This window comes from Arvicanthis niloticus, chromosome 3, assembly GCF_011762505.2.
Source record: "Arvicanthis niloticus isolate mArvNil1 chromosome 3, mArvNil1.pat.X, whole genome shotgun sequence".
Classification (NCBI taxonomy): domain Eukaryota; kingdom Metazoa; phylum Chordata; class Mammalia; order Rodentia; family Muridae; genus Arvicanthis; species Arvicanthis niloticus.
The window spans coordinates 100540015-100554608 of record NC_047660.1 but is presented as its reverse complement, the minus strand read 5'-3'; the positions used below and the strand labels follow the sequence as shown (position 1 = coordinate 100554608).

Here is a 14594-nt window from a genome sequence, read left to right as displayed (position 1 = left end):
ATTTAGCATGTCACAAATTACAGTTCTCAGTTGACTCCATTTTTAATGCTTACTTCTCCATGATGATAAGCAGACATTTCAGCAACAGATCCAGCCAGCTGTGCGACTTTAACTTCACGTTTATCATTCCTCTTGAAACAGGTAAACAAAACTTTTCGTTGACCTGGCTTGAAGCCTGTTTTTAAAAAGAACAGCCATCCTTTTAAAATAGTTTTTAAACTATTTTTAAAATACCATCACTGCATGACTCTCAGTCTCACCTCTTTCCCTAGATCACCTTCATGACTAATCTCTGGTAGGCCATGTAACCTACACTGTCTCCGATCCTCCATAAAGTTTGTTAACCATTCTTTTCTGTCATTTTTATATGTTATAAATAAAATGCTTCAAAATATCAACTCTATTAGTGGCAACATTATATGTTTGGGAGGGAAAAAATGAAAGACATTTACAGAGTGCCAATTAAGATCTCCTAGACTTAAAGAACTGTCCAGAAGTGTCATAGCTCTTCCACAAGAGTCTCTATTTCATGTGACTTATGCCAGCAGTAATGTAAGTATTAGCAAACAAAAGCTTGATAGGTTCTACTAGCATATCTATAGTCAGGAACACTTACAAATGTTTATGTAGTAGTTAAGAATGCATGTAGACTTTAGAATCTTTGTAATCTGCATACTCATGCCATGTGAATGAGCAAATTACTAAACCAGTCTCAGTGTCCTGAAAGCAACTTAAGTAACCTCAGTCATAAGAGTCTAACAACCTCAGTCATATGATTATGTGCTATTTTCTCCTTCTTGCATGAGACCAATGAGCACAGCAATAACCTTATCCATATATGCTGACAGTTGCATCCATCGTTGTGAGGCCAGAGCATATAAAAAAGAAGATAATAAAATATGGCTACTTCTCTGAAAATTTCATAATATAACTGAGGAAACAAAATTAGCTCAGACAATAAGAGGTACACAAGAAGTAGCATAGAAGTTCATGTATCTGAGACCAATTTAGACTGAAGGAATATTTCACAGAAGGAACAGAATCTCAGGCTAGATATGATAGATGGATAGAACTGTAATTAAATGAGAAACCAAGCAACATAAAAATGAACAAATTTGCTATGACTTATATAATTGGGGTTAGAGTTTTTCCAAATAAGAAAATCAGCACTAATAGAAACTTTCTAAATTTTGCAAGTTAGATTATTTATAAATTATATAAATTATTTAGATTGGGTTTTATTAATGAGATATAAAGGCACTTTTAAAACTTAAGTCTTTCATAAATATTTAGACAAAGTTCTATTTTACTTAATTTTTGAAATTTCAATTTTTGAAATTACCTGAATAACAAAAAAGAAAGAAAAGACCTTTAAACATTGCCCTTATATTTTCCTGAAAAATTCAAAGAAATAGTAAAAACATCATCTCTCTTACCTCAAAAGCTTTAAGCCCTTTGAATCAATTCTTCAGGTTTTCTAAGATTTCAAATAAGAATTTTAAATGAACTATAGACTTTGGTATATTAAATAAGAATTTAAAGTGACCCATAAAGGCAGCATAAAGTACATAATTAAACCAACCATACAGAGCATGCAAAGATGAGAAACTCTGATTACTCACCATCCACAAGAGATGGTATAGATCTCTCATTGTCCGAGTTTGAGAAGAGAATCAATTCCTTGTTGATGAAATCATTGTATGTCAAATGCTTTGTTGCTGTACCATATAAAAATTGCTAGGAGAAAGTTACATAGTAATGTTGTCATTCTTGATGCATGACTCTCAGTCTCACCTCTTTCCCCAGATCACCTTCATGACTAACCTCTGGTAGGCCATGAAGCCTACGCTGTCTCCGATCCTCCATAAAGTTGGTTAACCATTCTTTTCTGTCATCAATCTTCTTCTTACTAAATGCCTGAAGAAGTCCAAGTAATAATGCCATACATTAAAATAAATTTCATTATAAAACTTGAATTTATAAATGGTAAATAGCTCTAATGAAGTAAAGTTGTTTTCCTAGTAACTTTTAATCAAACTTATATTTGAGCTGAGTCTTTTTATTAAAGAAATAATAAAACCAAAATTCATTACTTTAGGTATTATACTTTCAAGAAAGACTTCTCACACAAAACTCTAGAAGGAAACGTACAGCAGAAAGGGAATAGCTAAAGAAATTTTTCTTTTATTCACAACATTACCAAGGTAATGGCAGCATCATCTTCAGGTCCAGCATATCTGAACAAAATGCGATGTCTTTCCATATCAGCAAAATATTCCTTTGCTTCTTTAGCTGTACTGGTACCCAATCCTGTATAATTTAATATAAAACAGGGTCACAAATAACGGCTGTTCAAAACCATCAGATGAATAACTTATAGAAAAAGTCATTAAATTGTTACTAATTGATCAAGCTTGAGACAGACCATGACTTAAATATACAATGCTACATATTAATTGTTTCTGTCAAACAAATCTAACTCAAATATGATCACATTTTGATTTAAGTATCATGTAACAGAAAATAAGCAAAAAGGAAATTGTTACATATTAAATGAAACCAAAGCAGTCCAATGGGAAAAATTTAAGATGTGAGAAACTTACAAAGAAGTTTCTTTAATGAACTAAAATGAGAAAATATGCATGAAATATGAAAAGGTTACATTCAGAGATTTAAGAGACCCATAAATCAGATTATTAACTATTTGGATCTTGATATAAAATATTAGATATACAACACATTAATGTAATCTTGAGAAATTTTATTTGGCTGGATTTTAAATATGTTAAAAAAGAATAAGGGTATTTGTTAGATGCACATTAAAGTAGTGACAGTTGAAACACTATAATGTCTAACAGCAATTTCAGATTAACATTTAGCTAAGAAAAGCTAAGTGGCATAAAACAGTGATTGTTAAAATGAATAAGTACTTGTATTCTTACACAATATTTGTGTGTGTTTATATGATAAAATTCTAAAGTTCTAAGAAGAAATTCTATAACACTACTACTACTACTACTACTACTACTACTACTATTATTATTATTATTATTATTATTATTATTATTATTAGTGAGAGTTTAATTTTTTTTTTACAAAAATTTCCATTAAAAAACCTTCAGTTGGCAATAAACTGATGATTTTAAAATCTAAAAGACAAGCTTTCATGGTATTTTATTACTCTCATAAAATAGATTACCTAAGCAGTCACTTTATAAACTTCAATGTTAAGCTACAAACCTTTGTAGTACTTTATTTTCCAGGCTTTCTGGTTTTCTATGTGTTTTTTCCACTCATCAAATTCAGGAATACTATAAAAGGAAAGTTCCTGCTTATTTTTGCTTGCCTTAAATTAATTAGAAAAGAAAGAAGGAAAAAAATTAGTTCTTCTGCTAACACTTAAGAAAACAGTGCAAAATTAATAGAATACAAATTGTACCTTTACAATGGGAGTAATAAATTCTTCAAGAAAACCATGCTTCAAAAGTGATGGCCAATTGTGATGAATAAAATTGATTAGCAAGCCTTTGATGTGAGAACCATCTTGATCCTAAATAAATATAAAGTAAAAAGTCCCATAATTTTATAAAATATAACTACTTTTAAACAAGTTTTCCAAGGCAGAATTTCATTCAAATTGTAGGTAAGTATTTATGAAAAAGTATAGATTATATGACTGTCACTTAATCTACAAGTTCAGTTAACAACAGACTGAATATACCTGTCCTTATGGTATCATTATACATGTTGTATGGTGTACCAGAATGTTTAAAGGAGGAAAAATTCACACAGGGTTATAAGCCCACTTCCCTGGGCAATGGAAGAGAAAGAGTGTAGGAGGAGCTTAAAGTGGGAAGAGGAAGAAGAGGAAGAGGAGTAAGAGAGGAAGAGGAGAAGGAAGAGAAGGAGCTAGGGGAGAGGCACCAGAGAGAGGGGAACATGGAAGCGGATGTGCACATGTCTCTAGAAGTCAAAGGTAGTTGGTATATCTAGGTTGGGTATTGGGTTACACCTCTAATTGTGTGGGCATATTGTTATTGAGCATTACCAAACATATAAAGCCTTTGATTAATGTTTAAGCATTAGAGTCTCATTTTCCTACCGGGCCTGTGTGGATGGCAGGATGGTCTGGGCAATGCTCAGCCTTGTAGAGACAGCGTGGAAGATTGGCAGAGCCATCTCCTACGCTGGCATCTCGTGAGTGGCAGGGCCAGTGTCTCTGGCCACCTGAGCGGACTGCCCGAGCTGAGCAGAGGCGGTAAGTCTGCAGCGTGGCCACAGGCCTAGGCTAGTCGAGAACATGGCGGCTGATTAAGAAAAGCCAGATTGGGAGCATCTGTTTTTAAATATCTCCCACAACATAAGACCATTGGATACAGGTATTTACATCTTCTCATGACATGAAAGCTGCAAAAATTCTGCTTAAAACTATATTGCAGCTTTTTTGGTGAATTTTTCACAAATGCTTCTACATTTTGAGAGATACTGTTGGTTACATATAAAGTTCTCCCTTGTCAATATTCTAGTTCTTTCTTGATTACTGCTGTGATAAAGTCCTCATTGGTTTTGTTCATCTCAACTTTGGCCAACATGTGCTAATAGTAATGTTTTTCTCTTACAGATGCCAACATTTCATTCCTATTCCCACAAAGGCTTAATCACTGTGATACAAGACTGTGTCCTGTTCTTTTCCTACTTGCTGCATTTCAAGAATATTTAAAAATAACCAATAAGATTAATAACTGCCAAAAATTAAGTAATATAAAAAGAGCTTCATGTGCAGGTTTCCATACAATAATGTGTCCTCTAGAAGCACACAAGCACTTTCACCAATACTCCTTCCTGAGACAATTACCAAAACACAGTCTAAGGGTTAGAAATGTAGCTCAGCAGTAAAACGTCTGTCCTGAGTCTAACATGCAGACATATACATATACATGAATAACACAATCTGAAGATATGAACTTTCAGACCAACCTGATCAGTCATAATCATAATCTTTCCATAACGTAAGGTTTTCAGAGATTCTGCATCATCATAACTTTTCTTGTATTGCAAACCAACTATTTTAATAATATTGTTTATTTCTGCATTTTCCATAATCTATACAAAAAGAAAAACATTGAAATTATTTTTAAATTGCTGAATTATATGAAAGTATATATGAGTCTGACTCTACATTTGAAAATTCATCTGAGCAAGATGTTAGAAATGTCATGGATACCTGTGGGAATGAATACGAACCTGTTTATGAGATGCTTCTCGTACATTGAGAATTTTACCCCTGAGTGGGAAGACTCCATATCTGTCCCTCCCAATCACACCTAATCCAGATACAGCTAGAGATTTAGCAGAGTCCCCCTCTGTTAATATTAATGTACACTCCAGGGAATGTTTGCCACCTGAAAAATATTTTAAATTAAATATATTTTGAGTTCCTTATTTCACTAAGAAAAATGTAGACAGAAAAATTATCACAACAATGATAATGGAAGGCTATCAGTCACTTTATATTATGCTTAATGAAGTTTAAATGGTAAAGTATAATTTGTAACTGTAAACTGTAAATTTTAAATATATTGTACTGAATTTCCACCTCTTAAGATAGTAATAAATAGTACATGAAGCAATTTCTCCCTTCTGTTCTTCCTTCCTTTTTTCTCTATGTATGTATGGTGTATGTATGTATGTATGTATGTATGGTGTATGTATGTATGTATGTATGTATGGTGTATGTATGTATGGTGTATGTATGTATGTATGGTGTATGTATGTATGGTATATGTATGTATGTATGTATGTATGTATGTATGTATGGTGTATGTATGTATGGTGTATGTATGTATGTATGTATGGTGTATGTATGTATGTATGTATGGTGTATGTATGTATGTATGGTGTATGTATGTATGTATGTATGGTGTATGTATGTATGGTGTATGTATGTATGTATGTATGGTGTATGTATGTATGGTGTATGTATGTATGTATGTATGGTGTATGTATGTATGTATGTATGTATGGTGTATGTATGTATGTATGGTGTATGTATGTATGTATGTATGGTGTATGTATGTATGTATGTATGGTGTATGTATGTATGTATGTATGGTTTATGTATGTATGTATGTATGGTGTATGTATGTATGTATGGTGTATGTATGTATGGTGTATGTATGTATGGTGTATGTATGTATGTATGTATGGTGTATGTATGTATGTATGGTGTATGTATGTATGTATGGTGTATGTATGTATGTATGTATGGTGTATGTATGTATGGTGTATGTATGTATGTATGGTGTATGTATGTATGGTGTATGTATGTATGTATGTATGGTGTATGTATGTATGTATGGTGTATGTATGGTGTATGTATGTATGTATGTATGGTGTATGTATGTATGGTGCATGTATGTATGTATGTATGGTGTATGTATGTATGGTGTATGTATGTATGTATGTATGGTGTATGTATGTATGTATGTATGTATGGTGTATGTATGTATGTATGGTGTATGTATGTATGTATGTATGGTGTATGTATGTATGTATGTATGGTGTATGTATGTATGTATGTATGGTGTATGTATGTATGTATGTATGGTGTATGTATGTATGTATGGTGTATGTATGTATGGTGTATGTATGTATGGTGTATGTATGTATGTATGTATGGTGTATGTATGTATGTATGGTGTATGTATGTATGTATGGTGTATGTATGTATGTATGTATGGTGTATGTATGTATGGTGTATGTATGTATGTATGGTGTATGTATGTATGGTGTATGTATGTATGTATGTATGGTGTATGTATGTATGTATGGTGTATGTATGGTGTATGTATGTATGTATGTATGGTGTATGTATGTATGGTGCATGTATGTATGTATGTATGGTGTATGTATGTATGTATGTATGTATGGTGTATGTATGTATGTATGTATGGTGCATGTATGTATTTATGTACTCATGCAGAGGCCACAGCAGGACATTAGCTGTTGTCCTCTATTGCTCTTTATCTGATTAATAACCTTGAGACAGAACCTTTTGCTGAACCAGAAGCTCGCTGTTTTAGTGAGGCTGATTGGCCAGCAAGCTCTCAGAATGCGCTTGCATCTCTCTCTACTCAACCCCTGTCTTACAGTGTTAGGGTTAAAGGCACAGACAGCCATGCCCAGCTTTGTACATGGGTGCTAGGGATTCAAACTTAGGTCCTCAATGCTTATACTACTAGCACTCTTACCCACAGAAGCACCCTCCTAAGCCTGCATGAAGCAATTTCAATTATACTTGTCACAGAAAATCAGAGTATAAATGAAAGTTTTCCATAACTAAATAAAGGTTAAACTTAAAATCTTAAACTTGATTTGACTCTTACCAGCATCATTGGCATCATCCAGTTTTGGAATGCCTTTGATTTTACTGTACTTTACTGATGAACACTTCTTATTCAGCTGAGTCTGAGCCTTAAATTTCACCCAGTTCAATATGCTTTCTACAATGCCACAATTAGAGGCCTTAAAAAAAAAGAAATCAAAGGTCATCAGTATATAAAATAGCTATAAGTTCACCTAAAATTTATACAGTTGTCTATGACAGCTAGACTCCAGGCAGTTTGAAGACAAAATTATAATGATTATAAAGCATTCTAGTAAATTTTTACTGAATGACAAAACTGTATTATAGCTAGTCAAACTAACTCAGGCAACTATATATACAATGATCTACAGTACTAAGACAAACATGAGAAAAATCCTGTACATTTCATGAATATGAAGGTTCTAGTAAGACTCTGATTACAAGTTAACATCACAAAAGCTTAACGACCCATTAATTTACTGATTGAAAAATCCAGACATTAACATCTCTAATACCCTCACTTTTAAAATGTGAAGCCTAAAATCCTATGAGAAAAAAAAATACTGATTATGAAAATCACTTTAAGATAACTCAGAAACCCATGCAAAAACCTTACTCTGCTAACAGAGACGTCATCTAACACATTGTTTATGATTTGGAATGAATTGGTGTGTGATAAGATGACAAACTGTTTCCCTAATAGAGCTCAGTATGTTCATTTCCATTTCTTAAATCTTTTCTAAATCATCTTTAGTGACGTGGGTTTTTAGGTACAATAGTTTTCTAGCCAGTTTAATGGGGGGAAAAAAGTAACCTGTGCCAAATCTAGACTTGACTCATCTAAATAAAACAATACAGTGTCTACAGCCAAATCACTCTGTAGGAACAACTGTTATGACAGACAGCTATAATGTAATGTGAGCTCAGAATTCATTATAAATATTCTACAGGTTGCAAAGTAAGAACCTAAGAAGCAAATTTGCTTTTGCTTCTTATACCCTACCTTTGAAAACCTAATATTGGGATTTAAAAAAACATATTCTCCATGACAACTGTACTCTATTTCCCCCACCATACTATAAACTTTGAAAGGAGAGGGGGCAGAGAAGGCAGGGGTAACGACACACAGACACACATATGGACAGATGGACATAATGAAGATAACTTTGGCTAGCTGATCACATGATTCCACTCCCACTGCCAAACAACTTTAAAGGAGCCTCACAGATACTTACTAAATGTTTAACTGGTGGTACTACTAACAAGGAAGCCAAATGAAATCCTGAGCGGTGTGCAACAGGTTACAAGAAGCCAATACAATATATATAGCCCATTGCTATAAAATTCTGTTATAACGTCAAGATTTATTGTTTACTTGTGCCCTCATTTTAGAATAATTTTAAATAATGTGCAAATTCAAATTCAATTTGTAATAATATAGAAAATGCTAAATTTTGTATAGGTTATCCTATACATTCATACATATATACATGTATATGTACATATATATCTTTGTGTGTATATGTGTGTACATGTAGAATAATTTGAACCAAAGAGTAGAAAGGTGAAAAGAGAAGGATGTGAGGCCCTGCATGTCTGCCAGTGGAAAACTGAGCCTTTGCAATAGCCAACTCAAAACTAACACAGTTATGTAATTCCCTACTACGGTACTTGACAAAACAGTTAATAGTTTAGTGAAACAATGTGTTCTACACTTTTAAAATTAGCAGAATCAAATGTATTAGCTCAAAGTATAAGCATGCCTATGACCACCGTTACTATAATAAAAGAGAAAATTTAGTCGCAAATAAAATAAAATTTAAAGAAAAAACATTTACTCTGTTCTCAATAGTTCTAAAAAAAAAAATAACACAAGTTTAACTTACTGCTTTAAAAAATTTTTCTGACAGTTGGCATTTGGACCCAAAACTTTTGGGCTGCAGAGTCATGTTTTCCTTAGTTTGAGAATCAAAGGTTGGATTTTCAATAAGACAATTAATAAAAACCCATATATGGTTTTTAACCTGTGAAAGATACAATAAAAATGGTCAACATTAAAACAGGCAGGATGTGGTAATATAGCAGAACATATAAAAGCATCACTTACTTGAAATGGTTTCACTGATACACCAGCTTTGTTCTTTTTCTTAACTACTTCAATCAGTTTACCAACAACTTGATCTACTACGTAATCCACATGCCGTCCACCCTGCAGAGAAGAGAGTACAGAACCCAAAATATCCATCAATTTGGTAGTACAGTATTAATTACTTTCTAAAGGAGTATGAGACTGAAAATGATAGTGAGGATCTAAAAGGATCCTTTTGATCACAGTGGCAACAAGTTATCTTCTCTCATTCTCCTCACTCCACATCTCATACCACATATACAGTGTTTTCTGGTACTCAAGACCAGTTCTCAGATTATCTGTGCACCAAGGGAATGTTCAACAATGTAAGTGGCACCAGTCAGAGCTGGCACAGGTACCACATAGTGATTAATGACTCAGTCCCTCAGGATTGCCTTCAACTTTCAAATTCCTCTGCGCTACCTTTGTAGCTGTATAACCAGAGACATCCTATGTTCCACTCAGATTTAACAATTTGATAAGATGGTTCACAAAACTCAAGAACATATTTAGATTTCACTTTCCTTTAGCAGTTTATTATTAATAAAAAGAGTTTTCCCAAGAGTGCCTCACTAGATATAGAAACTACTCTTAGAGTAGGCCCCATGCCCAGTAATAATGGCCAACACAAAACAAAATCAATTGCATTTTTGGAGGTTCTTCTTTTTTGTTTTTACCTTAAAGGTCTTTTGCAAATATATTTTGATTTACAATTTTGTGTTTTTTATGGAATTCTCTATGTGTGAATGTGTGTCTCTACATCTATCTATGTTTCTTGTGCTTTTCTTCAGCTATTTTTCCAATTTGTTTCATTCTATTCTGTTTGTTCGTTTTTATCATATTTTATTTTATCTTTATTTTTTAGAGGGAGAAAGGGTTGTGGATTATGGCAAAAGGGGAAGTGAGAGGATCTGGGAGGAGATGGAGGAGGAGAAATTGTAATCATAATATTAGGTAAGAAAAAAATCCATTTTTGATTTAAAAAGAAAAATAACAACAACAAAGAAAGAATTTATAAAAAGCCAAATGGACGACACGTATAAGATAAGATACAGGGAAAGAGAAGTTCCTAACCTTCTTCAGCAATACCGCCCTCTTTCCCAATACTACTGTGTTCTTTAACCTGATATTTCCGAACATCAGTGCTTAGGGTATTTCTGGTTTTATGCAAAATCAACCCTTCCCCATCCCCAGTTTTTTGTTTTTTTGTTTGTTTGTTTGTTTGTTTGTTTGTTTCTTTAAAAAAAGAAACAAACCATGTTACTCAATTCTAACCAATGAGATTTTAGCAGCTACTGCCTGGGTGGTTCTTCTAGGAAAACTATTATATTCCTGACCAAAAATGGCAATTTGGGTACCATTTTCCTCTCCCTAGAACTTAGAGTTGAGTTATAGAAATGCAATAGCATTTGAGGATAGGAAACAAAGCCACATGCCATAGGTGGTGGAAAAGAAAGTCAGGAAAAACAGGCTCCCAGTGGCATTATGGTAGTACACATAGTAACAACCTAAAAGTGTCTATCTTTTAGAAGGAATTATCTCTAGTTCCTGAGAGAAATGAGAGAAAAAAGTAAAACCTTTAAATCAAAAGGTTAAACTTTTTAAAAAATAAAGCTTTAAGTCCCTGTGCAACAGAATAAAATCAACACTGGGATAAATTTCTGTTATCCAAGAAAAAGATTGGGGATGCTATATTATTAAGAAAAAAAAGGAAGAAAAGAAAAAAATGATAAAACATTACAAAACAAACCTTAAACAAGAGTCACAAATCACTGCTTTAAACTAGTCGATAGTATTTGCTTGCATTACTCACTACTTTATTATCATCAGTGAATAATCCTCTCAACTCAATCACTCATTCATTCATTTTGCAGAGTCTGGTTTAAAGTCAGAGCATCAGACATGCTAAGTGAGCACTCTACTACTAGATCACACCCACCGCCAATAAATGCTTTTAAGTAAGAAGAACTTTGTGTGGCTTTGAAATCCAAAACCTACAGAAGGCTTAGGCTCCTTAAAATGGCAAATAACATGTCCCACAGCCGACTCCTCAAGGAGTTCATTCCCTATTATTGTCTACGACACTCAAAACTCAGAATACAAAATAGTGAATCTTACCAATCTAAATTTCATAAAACATGTTCAATAATAAGCACTACCTACACTAACTTCTCAATCATTTAAATATTTTGAATACAGTTATTTGATAAAAATAACTTACATTTTGATGAGTCAATTTTAATATAACAAAGCCAGATATTTTTGTTGTTTTTATTTATTTTATTGTTTAAAGCACTGTTTACCAATGACTTGGAAAACAAGAACAATCTGGACACTTACTTTGGTAGTTGCAATACTATTCACAAAGCTGATCTGCTGGAAACCTTTCTCACTCAAGGTTAGACAAACATCCCATCTTTCATTTGCAAGCTCATGAATAACTTTGAGAGCTACCCCAGTTTCGTCCAATTTGTCTTTCACATAAAGGTCTACATAGCTGCGAAATCCATTTACCTATTAATTTATAAAACAATGAACAATTACTCATGGGTCAACAGCATAAAAACATGTCATCAGTTACTGCTCTTACTTCCATTCTCATTTACAGCAGCTTTCACCCACGATGCAAGCTATCAAGCATTCTGTTCTTGCCCTCTGTTCTTAGAGCATTCATTTGTGCATGTGCTTGATAAAGATGAGAAAACATGTCTATTTAGGTAAATTATATAGTTTTTCAGAAAATTGGGTTTTGTAAATGACAAATGTTAACTCTCCAGTACGAGTTCAAACATGAGAAAAATTAAAGCAAAAGACATCTTATACCTTATGGAAAACAGATAACCAAATAAATTAACAAATTTTCACACACACACACCACCCCCCAAACCAACTTAGAGTGAAATAACGGCTATTCTGAAGTAGGTAGAGAGATGCATGCTAAAGAAAATCACAGAATATCAGTATTTGCTTAACCAGAGTAGAAGTTTAAGAAGATGGTAACACCTTAAACTAGATGCTGTAGCTAATCAGTACTGGAAGAATCCAAACATGGGCAACTTCTGGGCATGGTTGGGCAAGGCTCCTATCCAAGCAAGTTTTCTGTCCAGGGACTGCATCAAGCCTTCACATGAAAAGAACAGGATGGATCAAGAGAAGATACACTTGCCATGTGCTGGCTAGGAGAAGACAGCAGCAGCCAGTGAACAATCCACCCAGCCTCCATTCTCTTACAAAAGGGAAACAAGGAGCAGGGCCTGTCCTATTCTATAGGTCAGTGGAACTCAAGAAGCAGACTAAGGAGGACACTGGTGGAAAGCTGTCATGGCTAAGAAAAAGACTTAAGAGCAAATGAAAAATCTCTACTCATGGAAAGACATGTGTGTGCACTCTAAAACCAACCTGTACAGAATAGACTCAATGTGTAATTCAAGACAGAGATTTAATCAGGTGTTAAAGAACTCCTCTCTTGCATGCTACCCCCAGACTAATAAGCCTCTAATAGCAACAAAGCACAAGACACAAACCATCTCTACCAAGAAGCTGGAAGACACAAACAATGAAAACTAGAAAGAAACAAACTTCAAATACTTGGAGAGATTAACATAAGGCCAATAACAAAGCCCATTTACCCCAGTGTCTGACACTATACACAAAGTCCTCCATGAATACTTTCAGGAATACCAAACTAAACCTTAAAAATTGAAAATAAAATAATTATCAGAAACAGCTCACATGGAGCTGGATAGATTGCTCGTTTGTTAGGAGCACTTCTGCTCTCCCAGAGGACAGACAGCCCAGGTTCAATTCCCAGACCATATAAATGCTCACAACCATCAGTAACACACATGTTGTACAAATATATACACAGGCACAAGACTGTATTTTATGTGTATTATGTCAATACACATAAAAATAAATCCAAATTTAAAACAAAACATCTCAGATGTAACAGGCACTTAGAATCACTATTGTTAGTATGGTATGGTCTCTAGTGGAAAAGGCACACCCCTTCAGTAGAGAGATGGAATTCAAATAATAAAGAAGAAAATAAAAATGCTAAAACTCAAAAGCACAGAAAACATAAGAAATGCTACTGACAGGATCATCAGAAGAAGAAAGAACTAATAAAGTTGAAGGCAAGGAACAGAAACTAAACAAACTGAAACAGAACAAAATAGCCCAAGCCTGGAGGAGTGTAGTAAAGTCAGTATATTTTGTGTACCAGAGGGAAGAGAAAGAATGGGTCAGAAAGTTGACACAATCATGCCTAAAACCTTTCAAAATTCATAACAGAAATTAAATAACACAAGGGGGCTGGAGAGATGGCTTAGCAGTTAAGAGCACTGTCTGCTCTTCTAGAGGTCCTGAATTCAATCCCCAGCAACCACTTGGTAACTCATAACCATCTATAATGTAATCTGACACCCTCTTCTGACATGCAGGTGTACATCCAGATAGAGCACTCATATACATAAAATAAATACATAATTCTTTTTTAAAAAATGAAACAACAGAGTCCAGATGCTCAAAGACATCTCACAGAATAAATGAAATCACAAAGTCATCGCATACACAAGTACATATTAGATGTATAAAATCCTCATGACAAAGGAAAAAGGAATGTGTTAACCTTAACAAGAGAAGAACAAAGAGAAACACGTCACAGCAGACTTCTAATCATAACCCATGCCAAGAAAGAATTGAGTAGCATCTTTACATGCTTAACAAAAAAATCACTGTCAACCCACAATTCTATTGAAAATATCCTTTGAAAGACATGAAAAAAAATCAGGACTTTCTCATAGAATAACAGGAAAAATATTGCCAGGTATTGCACAAGACAAGTTAAAAAAAATCTTCAAGCAGAAACGTAAAATTAAATCAAAACTTAAAACTGAGACAAATGGCACCTGTGTGTAATTAATTGCAAGTTCTCAGGAAGCTGAGGCAGGAGGGTTGCTTGAGCCTAGGAGTCACAGGTCAGCCAGGACAACATGGCTATATCACCAAAACAAGTCAGCCAGGACAACATGGCTATACCACCAAAACAAGTCAGTTAGGACAGCATGGCTATACCACCAAAACAAGTCAGTTAGGACA

The 14594-nt window shown here is 34.0% G+C and overlaps 1 protein-coding gene across 1 annotated transcript in view; it reads right to left on the bottom strand.

Annotated features, from left to right (window-relative positions):
- Top2b (DNA topoisomerase II beta) overlaps positions 1–14594 on the bottom strand; it is a 61574-nt gene that overhangs the window by 23842 nt on the left and 23138 nt on the right. Inside the window, exons 8-19 of the mRNA XM_034498163.2 lie at positions 11835–12008; positions 9474–9575; positions 9253–9390; positions 7386–7524; positions 5245–5402; positions 4978–5103; positions 3440–3550; positions 3241–3346; positions 2201–2310; positions 1825–1917; positions 1623–1737; positions 54–175 (exon numbers count right to left, since the gene is read on the bottom strand). Of these exons, the coding sequence (XP_034354054.1) occupies positions 54–175; positions 1623–1737; positions 1825–1917; positions 2201–2310; positions 3241–3346; positions 3440–3550; positions 4978–5103; positions 5245–5402; positions 7386–7524; positions 9253–9390; positions 9474–9575; positions 11835–12008 (1494 nt within the window). The remainder of the gene's footprint in view (positions 1–53; positions 176–1622; positions 1738–1824; positions 1918–2200; positions 2311–3240; positions 3347–3439; positions 3551–4977; positions 5104–5244; positions 5403–7385; positions 7525–9252; positions 9391–9473; positions 9576–11834; positions 12009–14594) is intronic.